The sequence below is a fragment of the Tachysurus vachellii genome, chromosome 26 (assembly GCF_030014155.1).
Source record: "Tachysurus vachellii isolate PV-2020 chromosome 26, HZAU_Pvac_v1, whole genome shotgun sequence".
Taxonomy (NCBI): domain Eukaryota; kingdom Metazoa; phylum Chordata; class Actinopteri; order Siluriformes; family Bagridae; genus Tachysurus; species Tachysurus vachellii.
In genome coordinates this window covers 8,533,272-8,553,509 of record NC_083485.1, presented here as the reverse complement: position 1 = coordinate 8,553,509, position 20,238 = coordinate 8,533,272, and the positions used below count along the sequence as shown (strand labels likewise).

The 20,238-nt window shown below is 38.6% G+C and overlaps 2 protein-coding genes and 1 pseudogene across 2 annotated transcripts; all 3 read left to right on the top strand.

The window, feature by feature from the left end:
• The first annotated feature begins 2,774 nt into the window (after positions 1–2,774).
• LOC132840641 (tubulin beta-4B chain) lies at positions 2,775–5,453 on the top strand. Its single transcript, XM_060862440.1, has 4 exons — positions 2,775–2,913; positions 3,227–3,335; positions 3,437–3,547; positions 4,278–5,453. Exons 1-4 carry the CDS (start codon positions 2,857–2,859, stop codon positions 5,336–5,338), a joined length of 1,338 nt encoding a protein of 445 aa, XP_060718423.1. The 5' UTR covers positions 2,775–2,856; the 3' UTR covers positions 5,339–5,453.
• A 2,852-nt stretch (positions 5,454–8,305) lies between these two features.
• LOC132840638 (tubulin beta-4B chain-like) lies at positions 8,306–11,014 on the top strand. The gene is made up of 4 exons (XM_060862437.1): positions 8,306–8,458; positions 8,776–8,884; positions 8,986–9,096; positions 9,899–11,014. Exons 1-4 carry the CDS (start codon positions 8,402–8,404, stop codon positions 10,957–10,959), a joined length of 1,338 nt encoding a protein of 445 aa, XP_060718420.1. The 5' UTR covers positions 8,306–8,401; the 3' UTR covers positions 10,960–11,014.
• A 1,628-nt stretch (positions 11,015–12,642) lies between these two features.
• On the top strand, positions 12,643–15,659 carry LOC132841385 (tubulin beta chain-like; annotated as a pseudogene).
• The last annotated feature ends 4,579 nt before the right edge of the window (positions 15,660–20,238 follow it).

The following is a 20,238-nucleotide window of genomic DNA, read 5'->3' as shown; positions in this document are numbered from 1 at the left end:
ATATTATTCTTCCTTTCTTAATTATATCCTACTTTGTGCTAGCTTAGCTCACACCTGCATAAGCATGAATTCAACAGCTTCCTGCTGCTTTAGGCAACCTAATTCATAATACTGTACATCGATGACTTGTCTTTTGGAATTCAAATCACACTTTTCCACTATCAGTTGTTTCCGCCTTCAATAAAGGCGTTGTCTCTTGGCTAACAAATGGCTACATTGTATTGTACTGTACATTTATCTCATTTGCCCAACTGACAGATAAATTTGGTCTTCCTCATACACATTTTTTTTTTTTTTTTATCATCCTCAAGTCAGACAATATGATCAAAGCTATATTCCAAATTGTATTTATAAACAAATAAATAGATCAATTAAAAAAAATCCTCACGCATATCTTTTTCTGCATTTAATGTCAATTATTCTCACTCTGGGTTTGAAGACGTGTCAGACATTGAATAAAAATATATATTGATACTATTCAAAGTTCATCATAGTATCCACCACTCAAAAACCAAGCTAATTTTATGATTTTTATCCCCATTTTTCAACAAGTGAAAAGGGCTGTGACAGTAGGAGTGCAGTCCTTGATTTTGTTTCAGTTTATTCAGTTTTCTCTTGTTGTTGATAAAAAGACTGGAATAAAACATTTTAAACAATATCTCGTCAAAACATGTTGTTTGGATTGCCATTGTGCTATGCTGTTAAATATAGACATGCTAAAATTATTCTGTGCTGTTGAAAACATCTCATGATTTGAAATAAAGGTCTCCGGCAGAAAATAATTTAGTAAAGAGCCACACTTCAAAAAGTAAGTTCTAAAGTTTACTGGTTTTCCTTTAAAGTTTCTGTAACTGCAAATGTAGTATTTTTTCATGCAGAATGTGTTTTATGGTGGGCCTGGAGCAGAAGATTTAAATTGGTGGAAAGCAGGATGATTTGAAAGGTCCTAGGTAGGTGGTGGACCCAACCTTCAGGAAAAGAACTCTTAAAAGCTTAAATCACAAATCAATAGCTTTGAATCAATAATTGGATGACAGTGTGCTTTTTAAACATTTCAGGAGACAGTTCTGAGTACAGCATTCTGAGCAAGTCCAGTCCTGCCCTCTCCTTACTAATAACATTTAATATGCTAGTTTAGAATAACTCGATATCCGTAATAATCGTCTGTTTACTGTACAGACTATCTAGCTCCCAAAAACACAAAAGGGTTTCTAAGGGAGCTCACAACGCTGTAACCCCTGGAGACTACAGTTCTACTTAGCCGTCATCGAGTCTGTTCTGTGCACATCAATAACTGTCTGGTTTGGCTTAGCTATAAATTCAAACATCAGAAGACTACAGAGAACGGTCCGGACTGCTGAAAGGATTATTGATGTTCCCCTGCCCACCCTTCAAGAGCTGTATATATCCAGAGAGAGAAAAAGGGCTCAGAAAATCACTCTGGATCCCTCATAACCAAGTCATCCGCTTTTTGAACCTTTATCATCTATTCTATTTTTTATTCTATTTTATTCTATTATTTACAGCACAACTGTGCATACAATTTATTTTCTTTTCCAATTTCCCTTTCAATGTTTTCTGTCTTTTTGTATTTACATATGTGTATATGTTTTTTTTTTATTATTCTAATCTTATTTTTATTGTCTGTGTGTTGTTGTCTCGGTGTACTGAACAAATTCCTTGTATGAGCAAGCGTACATGGCAATAAAGCTCTTTCTGATTCCGATTAGTAATGTGTAGTTCGTGAACGAGTCGCCTCTCAATGTTCACATAAATGAATCGTTTTAAAGAACCGACTCATTCGAGTGACTCGGTCGTATGTTTTTTTCTTTTTTCTCTTTAGTTTAGATTTGATTCGATTCAACTTTATTGTGATTACACGTATACAAGTACAAGGCAACGAAATGCAGTTTGGCATCTAACCAGAAGTGCAATAAGCAAGTTCAAAATGTACAATATTTACAGTATAATTACAGTATTTACAGTGTGAACATTATCATATACAGATGAATATGCTGTGGATATATAGGTACCTATATTTCCACAGCATATTCATCTGTATTCGTCTGTCTCATTGAGTGCATGAGGGAACTTAATTGACATTAATGAAAATGAATCTTTATTTAAAAAAAAAAGAAAAAGAGTGAAAAAAGCAAAGCAACTATAACAGTAAACTTTACTTAGTTATAATAATAATAATAATAATAATAATAATAATAATAATACATTTTATTTAAAGGCGCCTTTCAGGGCACTCAAGGACACCGTACAATTGAGTGGTGAAGATACAATCAATACATCAATACAACAACAATTATTGACATTAAATAGTTTAAATTTAATTTAATGATTTAAAAGTAGTCAGACAGTCACTTTCCCGAATTAGGAGCAGCACAACTAAATGCCCTAGTTATTTTAGGAAAAGTTAAATAGTATATTTAGTATATATTTTTTTAATTAAACATAAACTTTTTATTAATTAGATAGTTGAGTAAGATGTCATCAGGAATCGTCACAAATACTGGAAAAATTGCAACGAGGCATTTAGGAGTCGAAAGAGTCGGCTCATTTTTTTGGTTCCTGATCTGACTCGCAAAAACGAATCGGAATGCCCATCACTAATGGAGACGGACCACAAACTTTGTTGGCCAATCAAAGTCCATGCATGAAACAACATACCCTATTTCTAAGTCCATGCGGTTGATTGACGTTTTGTTCAGCCATTAGCGTTCGAAGACGTTCGTACTGTAGTTCTTTAAAACTGCTGCGTCTGTTCAGAATTTTGCTGCTGTCGACGAGCGACGGTGTTTTAGACAGTTTACCTTCACGAAATCTGTTGCTTAAACGCTTTTCAAAATGAGAGAGATTGTTCATCTTCAGGCTGGTCAGTGTGGGAATCAAATTGGTGCAAAAGTAAGTAAAAGCATGAATATTACACAATTTTTACAATTCTGCGTTATTAGTTGTCGGTTAGGTTACCTAGCACGGAGATAAACAGTAACCGTTGCTCATATATTATTTATCCAAGCTACTTTTCTCAACATCTGTTTGTTTGTTTAGTCGTAGCTCAACAATGATGATTGTTTAAATGTCGTTTAAATTATTTGTAGTTGCCGGCTTGCTCTAGGCTATGTATGATTACCAGCACAATTCCTGCTCAGACTTGATAACGTTACAAAGTTTAGTAAATTGTGAGTAATACTGATCTAATTTGATGTCATTTTAGTTTTGGGAGGTGATCAGTGATGAGCACGGAATCGACCCAACCGGCACCTACCACGGTGACAGCGACCTGCAGCTGGAGCGGATTAACGTGTATTACAACGAAGCCACTGGTAAATCCGGCTATTCATAGCCTCACCATTTGTCATATAAGTTTATGGTTTAATTTGTACCTTGGTTGACCGTAATGAAAATATATACTGTGGTGCCACAGGTGGAAAGTATGTCCCTCGGGCTGTACTTGTGGACTTGGAGCCAGGGACCATGGACTCCGTTAGATCTGGTCCTTTTGGTCAAGTTTTCAGACCAGACAACTTCGTCTTTGGTGGGTGAAATTTGAAATATTTTATATACACTTATCTCCTTTGTCACATTTTGCACAATTGAACTAATCTAATGATGATTAGTAAACTAATCATGAACGTACTTCTAAAATGGGGTGTTGTATTTTTTTTACCCACCCATCTCACACTTGTATGCTGTTTCACTCTGAAATGAGTTCATTCCATTATATAATGAATTTAAATCCTTAATCACAGTAATGTAATATTGTGACAACATACATAATGCCCCTTTTGGCAACGCATGGTCATATGCAGCAATGCACATGTTTGTTTCCAAAGGGAATTGAGAGATCTGGTATTACTCACTGAATATTTTGAGCCGCAACCAAGATGTACGTAGGACCTAACCTAGCGAGTAAATCAATAAATGGGCAAAGTTTGTATTACTTACAGACCCTGAGTATATATATATACTGTATATATATACTGTATATATATTTATTGGAACTGAATGTTGAGTGAGGGTTCAGTTTTACCTACTGTAGCAAAATGCATTTCTAGAGAATTAAGAAAACAAAAGTAAAGAGCAATTAAAAACCTGAATATCTCAGAATTGTATGTAAGTCACAAGCAAAGTACAGAACTTATTTCAAGTCTTTCAAGTGTGTCAAAGTTCCAAAAGGTATATCGAAAGATTTTTTGTGGGGGTTGTATGTTATGATTAGGGTAATTTTAAGCCATATTTTAGCCTTATTGTTCTGCTTTCCACAGGTCAGAGTGGGGCTGGAAACAACTGGGCCAAGGGCCATTATACTGAAGGTGCTGAGCTGGTAGACTCCGTGCTGGATGTTGTACGTAAGGAGGCTGAAAGCTGTGACTGCCTACAGGGCTTTCAGCTCACTCACTCCTTGGGTGGCGGCACCGGATCAGGCATGGGCACGCTGCTCATCAGTAAGATCCGTGAGGAGTATCCTGACCGCATCATGAACACTTTCAGTGTTGTGCCATCTCCTAAAGTCTCAGACACTGTGGTGGAGCCCTACAATGCCACTTTGTCTGTACACCAACTGGTGGAGAACACTGATGAGACATATTGCATTGACAACGAAGCCCTTTATGACATTTGTTTCCGTACTTTAAAGCTCACAACTCCTACTTATGGGGATCTCAACCATCTTGTGTCTGCCACCATGAGTGGTGTGACCACCTGCCTCCGTTTTCCTGGACAGCTCAATGCTGACCTGCGAAAACTGGCTGTCAATATGGTGCCCTTCCCTCGTTTGCACTTCTTCATGCCTGGTTTTGCCCCACTCACCAGCAGAGGGAGCCAGCAGTACCGTGCACTCACTGTGCCCGAATTAACACAGCAGATGTTTGATGCCAAGAATATGATGGCAGCGTGTGACCCACGCCATGGCCGCTATCTGACTGTGGCTGCTATCTTCCGGGGCCGCATGTCCATGAAAGAGGTCGATGAACAGATGCTCAATGTGCAGAACAAAAACAGCAGCTATTTTGTAGAGTGGATCCCAAACAATGTCAAAACTGCTGTATGCGACATCCCACCAAGGGGGCTTAAAATGGCTGCCACTTTTATTGGTAACAGCACGGCCATCCAGGAGCTGTTCAAACGCATCTCTGAGCAGTTCACAGCTATGTTTAGAAGAAAGGCCTTCCTGCATTGGTACACAGGAGAAGGAATGGATGAGATGGAGTTCACAGAGGCAGAAAGCAACATGAATGACCTGGTGTCTGAGTACCAGCAGTACCAGGATGCCACAGCTGAAGAAGAGGGTGAGTTTGAGGAAGAGGCAGAAGAGGAGTTGGCATAAAGATCTGTTAATCTTTTACATATTCTTATTTTCACAATTTCTATGTAAAAAATTAACAGTTAACAATTGAGCCTTTGTACTTTCCATCTTTCTAATAAATTTATACCTTTGGCAACTTTGCTCTCCCTGTGCTCATTTTTATTTCTAACTAAATCATTAAGCAGTTTAGAATCTAGTTGTCTTTTAAGTTCTCAGAAAGCTACACAAGGTTTCTCAAATTAAATTCTATAAATAGTACGTCCCGGTTAATAATCATTCCTAATACTGTAGATTCATAACTCAGTAATATATATATATTTTATGAATTCAAAGATTATAAATGTTCAACTTGTAAAATAAAGAATCTAAAAATAACCTCTGAATATCTGATCAAACAATCCTGTGCAGTCTTTCTTGGCCTCCCTTTTCACAACAGCCTGTTTGCACATAGTGCCTAAAAAAATAGAAATGCTAGTAATGTGTAACAATCATTATTTCAGTTTTTTGTAATTGACATTAAATCAGTGTACAAATAAATCATATTTATATGTGCATATATTTAAAGTTCATGCAAGGATAACTTAAAGAAAATACCTTTATAACATAAGTGAAAAATATTGACTTTTTTATGTTTTTTCTGATGGGCACTGTTGGTAGTAGGAATAAGAAATCCTTACAGGGAAATAAAAAACACAAAAATTAAATAAAATTTATAACATTTGAAAAGATGAACAAAATGGAATATGATTATCTGATAAGAAAGTGTTGATAAAAATGCAGAACTGAAGGTACAGATTCATTTCATTAGTGGGTTCACCTGGCTCTGTTTGCTCAAAATAACATACGGCTATGATCATTAAAATAATGTATTGTCAGCATGTGATCGGGGAAAAACTATCACTGAACGTAGTTTATCATGTAATTCATTTAAAAGACTCTATTAATGCTTAAAGGTAAATGACAATCAAATTTGTGTTCATAAGGGCCAACAAAAGATGTACTTCCTTAGCCAGTTGCGGAAGTTTACCCTGCCACAGGAGCTACTGAAACAGTTCTACTCATCCCTCATCGAGTCTGTTCTCTGCACATAACTGTATGGTTTGTCTAAGCTACAAAATCAAACAAGTCAATCAAAATCAAGATGGCTACAGAGAACGGTTCGGACTGCTGAAAGGATTATTGATGTTCCCCTGCCTACCTTTCAAGAATTGTATACATCCAGAGTGACGAAAAGGACTCAGAAAATCACTCTGGATCCCTCACATCCAAGTCATCCGCTTTTTGAACTTTTATCATCTATTGGTAGTAGGGATAAGAAATCCTTACAGGGAAATGAAAACCACAAAAATGAAATGAAATTTATAACATATGAGAGGATGAACAAAATAGAATAAGATTATCTGATAAGAAAGGGTTGATGAAAATGCAGGACTGAAGGTACAGATTCACTTCATAAGAGTGTTCACCTGGGTCTGTTTGCTAAAAAAAAATACAATTAATATGACCATTAAAATAATGTATTGTCAGCATGTGATCAGGGGAAAAACTATCACTGAACTTAGTTTATCATGTAATTCATTTAACAGACTCTATTAATGCTTACAGGTAAATTAGAATCAAATTTGTGTTCATGAGGCCCAACAAAAGATGCACTTCCTTATCCAGTTGAGGAAGTTTACCCTGCCAAAAGAGCTACTGAAACAGTTCTACTCATCCCTCATCGAGTCTGTTCTGTGCACATAACTACAGTATATGGTTTTGCTAAGCTACAAAATCAAACAAGTCAATCAAAATCAAGATGGCTACAGAGAACGGTCCATGCTGCTGTCTACCTCATGAACAGTTAAATGTTTCCCCATCATGCAGTAACAATGTGCTATAATCTTACAGGTACTGTATTTGTTACCACCTCCATCCTAGTACATCCCTTCATCTCATTCTATTCTATTCCATTCTGCCATGTATAGCACAACTGTACATAGATAGAATTGATTTATTTTTTAATTAAAAAAAAAATACAGGAAAAAAAACAACAAAAAAACATTTTTTACAAGTAGAAAAAAATACAAAATTTTTGTCTGTTTGTATTTACATAAGTGCATTTTTTATTGCCATCTTATATTTATTGTCTGTCTATTGTTGTCTCTATGTACTGGAAGCGGAATTCCTTGTATGCGCAGGCATGCTTGGCAATAAAGCTCTTTCTGATTCTGATTCTGATTAGTAACGTGTAGTCCGTGAACGAGTCGCCTCTGAATGTTCACATAACAGAATCATTTAAAAGAACCGACTCATTCGTGGGACTCGGTCGAATGTTTGTTTCCATTTTTTCTTTAGATTTATTTATTTATTTAGTTAGTTAGTTAGTTTGTTTTTTCCTGAAGACAATGACCGGTTAAATGACTTTATGGAAATTTATTTCCTTAATCTGAGCAGTGTTTTTGTGAATAGGGAGGAGTGTTGAAACTGAGGGTTTAAATTGAGTAGGCTACATGAGGGAAGTTAATCGAAATAAATGGAAATTAAACTTTATTTTGAAAAAATAAAAAGAGTGAAAAAAGCAGAGCAGCTATAACAGTATACAGTGGGTTTACTTAGTGTTTGTATGGATTAACATGAATATAATCTTTATAATTTAGAAACGGTTATATAAATTAGTAGTACATATTTTTAATTAAGTATAAAACTTTTTGTTAATTAGATAGTTGAGTAAGATGTCATCGGGAACCGTCACAAATACTGGAAAAATTGCAACGAGGCATTTAGGAGTCGAAAGAGTCGGCTCATTTTTTTGGTTCCTGATCTGACTCGCAAAAACGAATCGGAATGCCCATCACTAATGGAGACGCACCACAAACTTTGTTGGCCAATCAAAGTCCATGCATGAAACAACATACCCTATTTCTAAGTCCATGCGGTTGATTGACGTTTTGTTCAGCCATTAGCGTTCGAAGACGTTCGTACTGTAGTTCTTTAAATCTGCGTAACTGCTGCGTCTGTTCAGAATTTTGCAGCTGTCGACGAACGACGGTGTGTTTTAGACAGTTTACCTTCACGAAATCTGTTGCTTAAACGCTTTTCAAAATGAGAGAGATTGTTCATCTTCAGGCTGGTCAGTGTGGGAATCAAATTGGTGCAAAAGTAAGTAAAAGCATGAATATTACACAATTGTTACAATTCTGCGTTATTAGTTGTCGGTTAGGTTACCTAGCAACAACGGAGATAAACAGTAACCGTTGCTCATATATTATTTATCCAAGCTACTTTTCTCAACATTTGTTTGTTTGTTTAGTCGTAGCTCAACAATGATGATTGTTTAAATGTCGTTTAAATTATTTGTAGTTGCCGGCTTGCTCTAGGCTATGTATGATTACCAGCACAATTCCTGCTCAGACTTGATAACGTTACAAAGTTTAGTAAATTGTGAGTAATACTGATCTAATTTGATGTCATTTTAGTTTTGGGAGGTGATCAGTGATGAGCACGGAATCGACCCAACCGGCACCTACCACGGTGACAGCGACCTGCAGCTGGAGCGGATTAACGTGTATTACAACGAAGCCACTGGTAAATCCGGCTATTCATAGCCTCACCATTTGTCATATAAGTTTATGGTTTAATTTGTACCTTGGTTGACCGTAATGAAAATATATACTGTGGTGCCACAGGTGGAAAGTATGTCCCTCGGGCTGTACTTGTGGACTTGGAGCCAGGGACCATGGACTCTGTTAGATCTGGTCCTTTTGGTCAAGTTTTCAGACCAGACAACTTCGTCTTTGGTGGGTGAAATTTGAAATATTTTATATATGCTTATCTCCTTTGTCACATTTTGCCCCCAACTCTGCTGCGCAATTTCAAAGTTCTGACGTGTAGGTGTGTGTAAGCCTGTCAAATTCTGATGAATAATTTCCATACCCACACTTGTATGCTTTTTCACTCTGAATTGAATTCATTGTATTATATATTGAATTTAAATCTTACTTCACAGTAATTAATATTGTGTCAGAATACATAATGCCCCTTTGGCAACCTGGGGTCACATGCAGCAATGTAAATATTTGTTTCCAAAGGGAATTGAGAGATCTGGTATTACCCACTGAGTATTTGAGCAACGAAAATGTAGGACCTAAAGTGAGTAAATCCATAAATGGGCAAAGTTTTTATTACAAGACCCAATCCAGTAACCCAATCCTTACAAACACTGATTTTAAAGTGCTAATTAAATGTTTTTGTTTTTTTTTTTAGCTTGGAACTGAAACTGAATGCATGTGTGGATGGATGGATACAGATATAAAATATCCACCTTAAAGTATTGTGCCTCAGAGACACGTTTTAATTATTAATTTGTAGCTTGACCACATAGTGGGTGTTTATGCTTATAAGAAAAAGAAAGGAAAGAGCAATTAAAAACCTGAATATCTCAGACTTTTTAGAGACTCTCAGACTTTGTTTTTCCACAGCCAAAGTACATAACTTATTCCAAATCTTAAGGTGTGTCAAAGTATATCTAAAGATTTTCTGTGGTGGGTGGGGGTGGTATGTCATGATTGGGGTACATCTAAGCCATATTTCTTTCCACAGGTCAGAGTGGGGCTGGAAACAATTGGGCCAAGGGCCATTATACTGAAGGTGCTGAGCTGGTAGACTCCGTGCTGGATATTGTACGTAAGGAGGCTGAAAGTTGTGACTGCCTACAGGGCTTTCAGCTCACTCACTCCTTGGGTGGTGGTACCGGATCAGGCATGGGCACGCTGCTCATCAGTAAGATCCGTGAGGAGTATCCTGACCGCATCATGAACACTTTCAGTGTTGTGCCATCTCCTAAAGTCTCAGACACTGTGGTGGAGCCCTACAATGCCACTTTGTCTGTACACCAACTGGTGGAGAACACTGATGAGACATATTGCATTGACAATGAAGCACTTTATGACATTTGTTTCCGTACTTTAAAGCTCACAACTCCTACTTACGGTGATCTCAACCATCTTGTGTCTGCCACCATGAGTGGTGTGACCACCTGCCTCCGTTTCCCTGGACAGCTCAACGCTGACCTGCGAAAACTGGCTGTCAACATGGTACCATTCCCTCGTCTGCACTTCTTCATGCCTGGTTTTGCCCCACTCACCAGCAGAGGAAGCCAGCAGTACCGTGCACTCACTGTGCCCGAATTAACACAGCAGATGTTTGATGCCAAGAATATGATGGCAGCGTGTGACCCACGCCATGGCCGCTATCTGACTGTGGCTGCTATCTTCCGGGGCCGCATGTCCATGAAAGAGGTTGATGAGCAGATCCTCAATGTGCAGAACAAAAACAGCAGCTATTTTGTAGAGTGGATCCCAAACAATGTCAAAACTGCTGTATGCGACATCCCACCAAGAGGGCTTAAAATGGCTGCCACTTTTATTGGTAACAGCACGGCTATCCAGGAGCTGTTCAAACGCATCTCTGAGCAGTTCACAGCTATGTTTAGAAGAAAGGCCTTCCTGCATTGGTACACAGGTGAAGGAATGGATGAGATGGAGTTCACAGAGGCAGAAAGCAACATGAATGACCTGGTGTCTGAGTACCAGCAGTACCAGGATGCCACAGCTGAAGAAGAGGGTGAGTTTGAGGAAGAGGCAGAAGAGGAGTTGGCATAAAGACCTGTTAATCTTTTACATGTTCTTATTTTCACAATTTCTATGTAAAATGTAACAGTTAACAACTAAGCCTTTGTACTGTCAAACTTTCTAATAAATGTTTACCTTTGGCAACTTTGCTCTCTCTGTGCTCATTTTTATTGTTAAATAAATCACTCAGCAGTTTAGAGTCTAGTTGTCTTTTAAATTCTTATATAGCTAAACAATGATTCTTAATTAAAATTCTATGAATAGTACATCCTGGGTAATAATCATTCCTAATAGATTCGTGACTCAGTAATATATTCTTTATGAATTCAAGGATTATAAATGTTCAAATTGTAAAAATAAGTAAAAAAAACTTTATGAATATCTGATCAAAAAAGGTTTCTTGGCCTCCCTTATTACAAGTCTGTTGGCACATTAAATAACAGAGGTGGGGGGCATGGTGGCTTAGTGGTTAGCACATTCGCCTCACACCTCCAGGTTCGATTCCCTCCTCTGCCTTGTGTGTGTGGAGTTTGCATGTTCTCCCCGTGCCTCGGGGGTTTCCTCCGAGTACTCCGGTTTCCTCCCCCGGTCCAAAGACATGCATGGTAGGTTGATTGGCATCTCTGGAAAAATTGTCCGTAGTGTGTGATTGCGCGAGTGAATGAGAGTGTGTGTGTTCCCTGCGATGGGTTGGCACTCTGTCCAGGGAGTATCCTGCCTGCATGATGATGCCTGAGATAGGCACAGGCTCCCCGTGACCCGAGGTAGTTCGGATAAGCAGTAGAAAATGAGTGAGTAAGTGAGGACTAACTAGTGTAACTATGTAGTTATGTAACCTGTAGCATGATTTCAGAATTATTTAGTAAGCGCATTAGGTATTTCTATCCAGCAGATGGGGCTGTTGTTTTAATTTAGTTGTAATCCCTGAGTGTTTTCAAAATGATCTAAAATATTGAATCCATTAAAAATAGTTAAGTTTAATCACAGATAAAAACTGGGTATACAATTTTAATGAAATATAAGCCAAGGAACATTTAGTCAATTGAAAGTGTTCTATTGCTGCCTGAGAAAAATAGAAATGCTAGTGAAGTGTAACTTTTGTTACAATTATTTAAATTATTTAAATAATTTAAATAATTAAAAAATTATTAATTTTTTTGGTAATTAAGTGCCATTAAATCAATGTTCTCACAAATAAATCATATATTTATATGAGAATATGTTTATTTCATGCAAGGATTATTTAAAGAAAATACCATGATAACATAAGTAAAAGTATTGACATTTTTTGCTTTTCTGATTGCCACTACTGGTAGTAGGGATAAGACATCCTTAAAGGGAAATAAAAATCGCAATAAATAAATAAGTAAATAAATACATTTTATATATATACGTACACACACACACACATATATATATATATATATATGTATATATATATAAAACTTATGAGATGATGAACATAATGGAATAAGATTATCTGATAAGAAGGGGTTGATGAAAATTCAGGACTGAGGGTATAGATTCTCTTAACAAGAGCTTTTTTTTACCTGGTTCTGTTTGTTCAAAATAACATGGGTAATATGATAATTAAAATGATATATTGTCAGCATGTGATAAGGGGAAAAACTATCACTCTAGTTACTATTTATTATGTAAGTCATTTGACAGACTCTATTAATGCTTAACTCCACACCAATCTCCAGGTTATCCATGGAGGCCATCCTCAGCAACAGTAAGCAACTTCCAAGTGATGAGACTAAACAGAAAAGAACGAAACTCCCAAGAGAGAGCGCCAGAAGGTTACACAGCCACCAGAGCTTCCTTGCACATAAAGCTGCCAGCCAGTACACAGTCAACAAATAAGTTATGCTTATACTTGTATAAGGTCTGTCTACTCTGCACACCTTTAGTGATACTGGCTATGTAGTTACAATACTGGCACCAGCAAACCAGTCAGTCAATGGTCAAATATTCAGACAGTCGAGAAGCTTTCCAGTATAAAAAAGAAGAATGGTTATCTCCATCAAATATTAAAGACAACATTTAGCCATAGCTCACAAATATCCATCTTAATAATCCATCTTAATTAATTTTGTATGCAGTAGAGTTGATAAATGTCTAAAGATCTTGATTGCCTGTATCTTGCATAACATTAATAACCCTTGCTGTGCCAACTGATATTATCCTTTTGTTCTTAATCCTATTTTGTGCTAGTTTAGCTCACACCTGCATTGTCTGTTGGCTATCAAATGGCTACATTGTATTGGAGATTTATCTCATTTGCCCAACTGACAGATAAATCTGGTCTTCCTCATACACATTTATTTAATCGTTTTCAAGTCAGACAATGTGATCAAAGTAATATTATGAATTGTATTTCTATACCAATAAATAGATACCTTTTTCCTGCATTTAATAGCAATTATCCTCACTCTGACTATGAAGATGTGTCTGACACTATTGAAGCTATTCAATGTTCTTCATAGGATCCACCATTCAAAAACAAAGCTACATTTATACTGTAGTTCTGTATTCCCAAATTTTAACAAGTGTAAAAGGGCTGTGAAATTAGAAGTGCAGTCCTTGATTTTCATTCAGTTTATTTAGTTTTCTCTGTTGTTAATAAATAGCCTGGAATAAAACATTTTAAACAATATCTTGTCAATATTAGAAGTCTCGGATGTCATTTGGATTGGCATTGTACTATGCTATTAAATATAGACATGCTAAAATTATTCTGTGTTTTAGAGAATTTCATGAATTTAAATGAAGGTCTCAGTGTGGAGACAAAATAATTTAGTAGAGTCCTACTCTTCAAAAGGTAAGTTGTAAAGTTTACTGGTATAGTTTAAAGATTCTGTAACTGCAAATGTTGTATTTTTCATCTATAAATTATGCCGAATGTGTTTTAAGGTGGGGCTGGAGCAAAATATGTAAATTGGTAGAAAGCAGGATGATTTGAAAGGTCCTAGGTAGGTGGTGGACCCAATGGTACCTTTTTATTTAGGTTCAGGAAAAGAAATCTTAAAAGCTTAAGTCACAAATCAGCAGATGCTTTGAATCAATAATTGGATGACAGTGTGCTTTTTAAACATTCGAGCAGACAGTTCTTAGTGTGAACCTGGATTTGATTTAACAAGCCTACAACATTCTGAGCAAGTCCAGTCATGCCCTCTCCTTATAACAATAAATATGCTAGTTTAGCATAACCTGATATCCTTAATAATCATCTGTTTACTGTACAGACTATCTAGTTACCAAAAATGCAAAAGGGTTTCTAAGGGAGCTCACAATGCTGTAACCCCTGGAGACAACAGTTCTTCTCAGCCGTCATAAAGTCTGTTCTGTGCACATCAATAATTGTCTGGTTTGGCTCAGCTACAAAAACGGTTCGGACTGTTTATGCTCATAAAGAATGCTGACTGAGGGTTCACTTTTACCTAGAAAAATGTATTTCTAGAGAAATAATGAAAAGAAAGGAGAAAACAATTAAAAACCTGAATATCTCAGACATTTCTGAATTTTTAGATATGTAGGTCACAACCAAAATACAGAACTTATTTCAGGCCTTAAGGTTTGTCAAAGTTCCCAAAAGTATATCTAAAGATTTTCTGTGGTGGTGGTATGCCATGATTGGGGTACATTTAAGCCATATTTTAACCTGATTGTACTGCTTTCCACAGGACAGAGTTTGGCTGGAAACAATTGTGCCAGGAGCCATCATACTGAAGGTGCTGAGCTGGTAGACTAAGTGCTGGATGTTGTGCATAAGGAGGCTGAAAGCTCTGACTGCCTACAGGGCTTTCAGCTTACTCACTCCTTGGGTGGCAGCACCGGATCAGGCATAGGCTCATCAGTAAGATCCGTGAGGAGTATTCTGACCGCACCCATGAACACTTTCAGTGTCTCCTAAAGTCTCAGACACTGTGGTGGAGCCCTACAATGCCACTTTGTCTGTACACCAACTGGTGAAGAACACTGATGAGAAATATTGAATTGACAACGAAGCACTTTATGACATTTGTTTACATATCGTCGCTGTCAGGCGGAATCCTCGTATCTCCAAAACCGTTATTTTTCAGGAAATTAAAAAAACGCCGTACCTTATCTGCAATGCACAGGGTTTAGTCCGCGTTGCAGTGGATTGTCTTGCGCTAAATTCCTGTCCTCAGACGAGCACCAGAACTAGCGGGGGTCAAGATTTTTTTCTTTGAGCCCAGTGTTTTGAAGACATTTACCTCAGAAGATGTGTTGATTCGTAGCGACTCTTCTTGAGGAGAAATGTGCTGCGAAGCTCTCTCGCGGAGTGAGGAAGAGGTGGACAGTTGAAGTGTCCAATGGATTTGCGCTCAAGCTATTTTCAAGACTTTAGATTGGTTAATAACTTGTAAAAATAACAGACCCACGTGGGGACTGACCAATAGCATCGATATGTGAAAAAATATGAAATTGACAAAATTTGGACATACGAGGTTTCCGCCCAACAGCGACAATATTTTAAAGCTCACAACTCCTACTTATGGTGATCTCAACCATCTTGTGTCTGCCACCATGAGTAGTGTGACCACCTGCCTTTGTTTTCCTGGACAGTTCAAAGCTGACCTGCGAAAACTGCCTGTCATTATGGTGCCATTCCCTCGTCTGCACTTGTTCATGCCTGGTTTTGCCCCACTCACCAGCAGAGTGAGCCAGCAGTACTCTCTCCCTGTCTAAAGAAAAACACGTGAAAAATATAGAAGGGCTATAAACCCAAATAAATCGGCACCCATCTCCCTACACAGGTTGACACAGGCAGACTTGCACATCAACAGTAACGTCGTTGTAACAATATTACAACAATATTGTCTGACCCTTTTTTATAGCGGATATCCAGATTAAATTCTTGAATAGCTAGAGACCACCGCATAAGGCGTTGATTTAAATTAGACATGTGTTCAAGAAAAACTACACTATTATAGGGGTTACACTACCACCCAAGTATACTTCAAAGTGCTGTAGTGCCATCAACATTGCCAGTTCTTCCTTCTCAATAACACTATAGTTCTGCTGACACTTCGAGAACTTTTTCGAGAAATAAGAGACAGGATGCTCTACACCAAATTGATCCTCCTGCAACAGGACCGCACCCACTCCTGTGGCTGAGGCATCAATTTGCAATTTGAATGGGGCATCAAACTGAGGGGCCTTGAGTATAGGAGTACTACAGAGCAAATCTTTCGCAGCATTAAAAGCATGTTCACAGCTGGCTATCCAGTTAAACCTTTTTGCAGAGCTTAACAAATCTGTTAGTGGTGACACAACAGAGGAAAAGTTTGGACAGAAAGCACGGTAGTATCTACACATTCCTAGGAACCATCGAAGCTCACATTTATTAGAAGGAACAGGGTACTCAAAGATAGCTGTAATCTTGGCTTCAACAGGCTTGACCAGCCCCTGGCCAACTAGCTTACCCAAATAGGTGATTTTTCCCTTCGCGAACCGCACTTAGCAAAGGTTCAGAGTCAATGAAGCATCAGCTAACCACTGAAGTACCTCTTTGAGGGTAGATAAATGTTCTGTCCAGGTAAGCGAATGGATAACTACATCGTCCAAGTACACTTCACAGTTCTCCACATCTGACTACACTGAATTCATTAAACGCTAGAATGTGGCGGGAGCGTTTTGCATCCCAAAGGCTAAAACAGAATATTGCAGAAAACTGTCTGGAGTAACAAAAGCTGATATTTCTGATGCTCGCTGAGTCAGAGGCACCTGCCAGTATCCTTTAAGAAGATCCAGCTTTGTTACATACTTGGCATTACCCACCCTGTCCACACAGTCTTCCGTCCTAGGAAGCGGGAAGGAATCAGCCTTAGTTACATTGTTGACTTTGCGAAAGTCAGTGCAGAAACGATAGGTGGAATCAGTTTTTGCTACGAGCAGGCAGGGCGAACTCCAGGGACTCTGACTCGGCACAGCAAATCCATACTTCAACATATACTCCACTTCAGCCTTCATTAGATCACGCTTTTGAGGATTCACTCGATAAGGATGTTGTTTGATCGGAAACACATCTCCAACATCAGTGTCATGGGAACAAACTGTAGTTTTTCCAGGCACATCTGAAAACAGAGTAGAGAATTCATACAGCAAGTTAGTCAGTTCATTAGCTTGACTCTCACCAGGATGAGCAAGATAAGACTTCAAATTGCCTAGAATGACAGAATTCTGTAGACGTGTGGAGGAATGGTGTAGCTGGAAACCATAGCAACGGTTGAAGTGGGCACACTCTCAAACTCACTTTTCATCATTTGCAGTTTTGTCACATTTTGTTTCACTTTTACACTGTGTAGTCACATACCTTTTTAGCATGTTAATATGACACATACGGCATTTGGGACTACGGTCAGGTGTGTCAATGATGTAATTTGTATCACTCACTTTCTTTTTAACTATGTAGGGACCGGTAAATTTCACCTGGAACACAGAACCAGGGATAGGCAAGAGAGCCAGAACAGAATCGCCAGGCCGGAAGGATCTGACAACAGACTTCTTATCATAGTGTACTTTCATCTTGCTTTGTGCTGTTACAAGGTGTTGTGCTGCCACTTCACGAGCATGTTGCAGTCTCTGACGAAGAGACTGGACGTAGTCAGGAATACTCATAGGGGTCGGATGTTCAGCCAACAGTTGTTCACTTAACAATTCTAACGGTCCTCGTACCGCATGACCGAAGACAAGCTCTGCTGGATTAACCCTAAAGATTCATGCACTGTCTATCTCACAGCGAACAGAAGAAAGGGAAGACCTTCATCCCAGTCTTTTCCTGTCTCAACACAGTAACTCCGCAGCATCGTTTTTAGAGTTTTGATGGAACCTCTCAATCACACCCTATGACTCCGGACGGTAAGCAGTGGATAACTGGTGACTTATGCCAAGCTCCTTCAAAATCTGTTCAAACATTATTGACGTAAAATTGGTGCCACGATCTGTCTGAATTATCTTAGGCAAGCCAAAAGTAGAACAGAATTTGATCAGCTCTTTCACAACCACTTTGGCTTTCAAGTTATGTAAAGGAATTGCCTCAAGGAAGATGATGTTGCAGCACACATAATAGTTACCAAATACTGATGTCCTGCCTTGGTCTTCGGCAACGGGCCAACACAGTCAATGACAAGTCGTTCGAATGGCTCACTCATGACAGGTATTGGATTAAGCGGAGCAACTGGAACTGTCTGGTTCAGCTTTCCTGCAAGTTGACAAATTTTGCAAGCTTTACAAAAGGCAGACACATCAGCTTTTACACCAGGCCAATAGAAGTATCTGGAAATTCAATAGAATGTCTTCATCATGCCCAAATGACCGGACATTACATGTTCATGGGTCAATCTTAACACATCCAAACGATAGCCAACAGGTAGAACTATCTGTCTTACCTCCTGACAATTCTCATCATCAATATCTGGTTTCCATCTGCGCATCAGCAGTCCATCGTCCCAAAAATACATCACTCTTGACAAAGACATTTGCCCAAAATCTGCAGCTTTAATACTCTCAGGTAGTGTTGTGTCTCCTCGTTGTGCTTTTCTCAACTGTTCTCTGCTCATTGTTAAGGGGATTTTGGGCTCTGAAGTGGAATCATGCTTTAGCTCTGGCTCTACAGACAGTGTACGCTCTACTGGAGTAGAGTCAGAAACTAAAAAGGAATCAGCAAGATTTACAATATCATTGAACTTCTGAGCTTGTGCACGGGTCACTACGCATGCAGGAAATACTGAAGGAAACAAAGCAGAACGATCAGATTGCTCCTTTTCAATCGGGGTTTGAGTCACCATTGGCATAGGAAAAACTTTGCCACCTGCTAAATCATTTCCTATTATTAAGTCTACACCTTCCACAGGTAACAGTTTACGGACACCCAGCTTGAACGCTCCACTAACCAGATCTGACCACATGAACCATATGCAGCGGCACATTAACACAGCGCATCTCAATACCTCGAACTAATACATCAAAATCAGTGTAAGTATCAGCAGAAAATGGTAAGCAACGGTCAAGAATAAAGGATTGAGCTGATCCAGTATCTCTTAGCATAACAACTGGCTTAAACTCGGCATCAGGGAGAAGGGAAACCATGCCTTCTAACATACAGTAAATGGCTGATAACTTTCCACATCAGCTGTGCTTAGTTTTGGTAAAGACTGAGAAAGTGCTACACTTTTAGTTTTCAAATTCTTCTGCTTCCACAACTGACAGTCTGCAATCAGATGTTCAGGACTCAAACAATAGAAACATTCTCGTTTCTCATTATTGCCAGATTTAGTTTTACGTATACTCTTGGAAAAGTTTTCCGCTCTAACCGGCCGCATTACACAAGGCGTTACACGAGTTCTGCGCATCGACTGATCTCGGAGCAAAACTTGACTGTCGCGTTGCGGGAAAAACTGCACGATGTGTCAGCAGAAACTCGTCAGCCAAAACGGCTACGTTAGACAAATACGCGACTTTTTGTTCGTTCAAATGAACCACCAAGTTCTCTGGCACACGATTCTTAAAGTCTTCTAGCAAGATTAACTCCTGTAACTGTTCCAGGGTCGTTATCTTGCTAGAGGCACACCACTTTTTTCTCCCTGGCAAACTCTACGTAAGATTGTCTGGCTGTTTTCTCATGTCGCCTAAATTTTTGTCGATATGCTTCTGGAACAAGTTCATACACACGTAAAACCGCCGCTTTAATAGTGTCAATTGTGTCATTGTGTCAATTGTGTCTGCTTCTCTGAATGGTGGTACAGTTTAATATGTCTACTGGGATCAAACGGAACATCAGAAGAAGCATGACCACGCCCTTCAGAGAAAGAACTAGCTACAGCCGATATAGGAGAGGAAACTGATTGAGTTTTAGTACATGGTAAAGGGACTGGTTGCGCAGCCACACGCTGGGCTTCTAAAGCCAATTTTCGCAATTTAATATCCCTGTCAGCCTCTGCTTCAACAGTTCTCAATATAATCATTTGGGCTTCACACTCCTGTTTCTTTATCTCCAAGTCCAACTCTTTTAACTTAACTGCTAACCTAGGGTCTTGCACAGCCATAGCGTCTGTATCAGGTGGACCTACACTATCCAATCCTTTACCTGCTGTAACTTCGAGTTGGACCTCTCCACTATCACTGCTTTGTCTTGGTAAAATTCCCTCATTTACTAATTTATCATACAGCTCATCCTTAATGACCTGTTTGGTAGCCTCTCTAGAGACATTAATCCGAAAGAAGTCTGCTATCATCAAAAGCTCACTCTTTTTACAGCGATTAAAAACTTCAGTAGTCGGC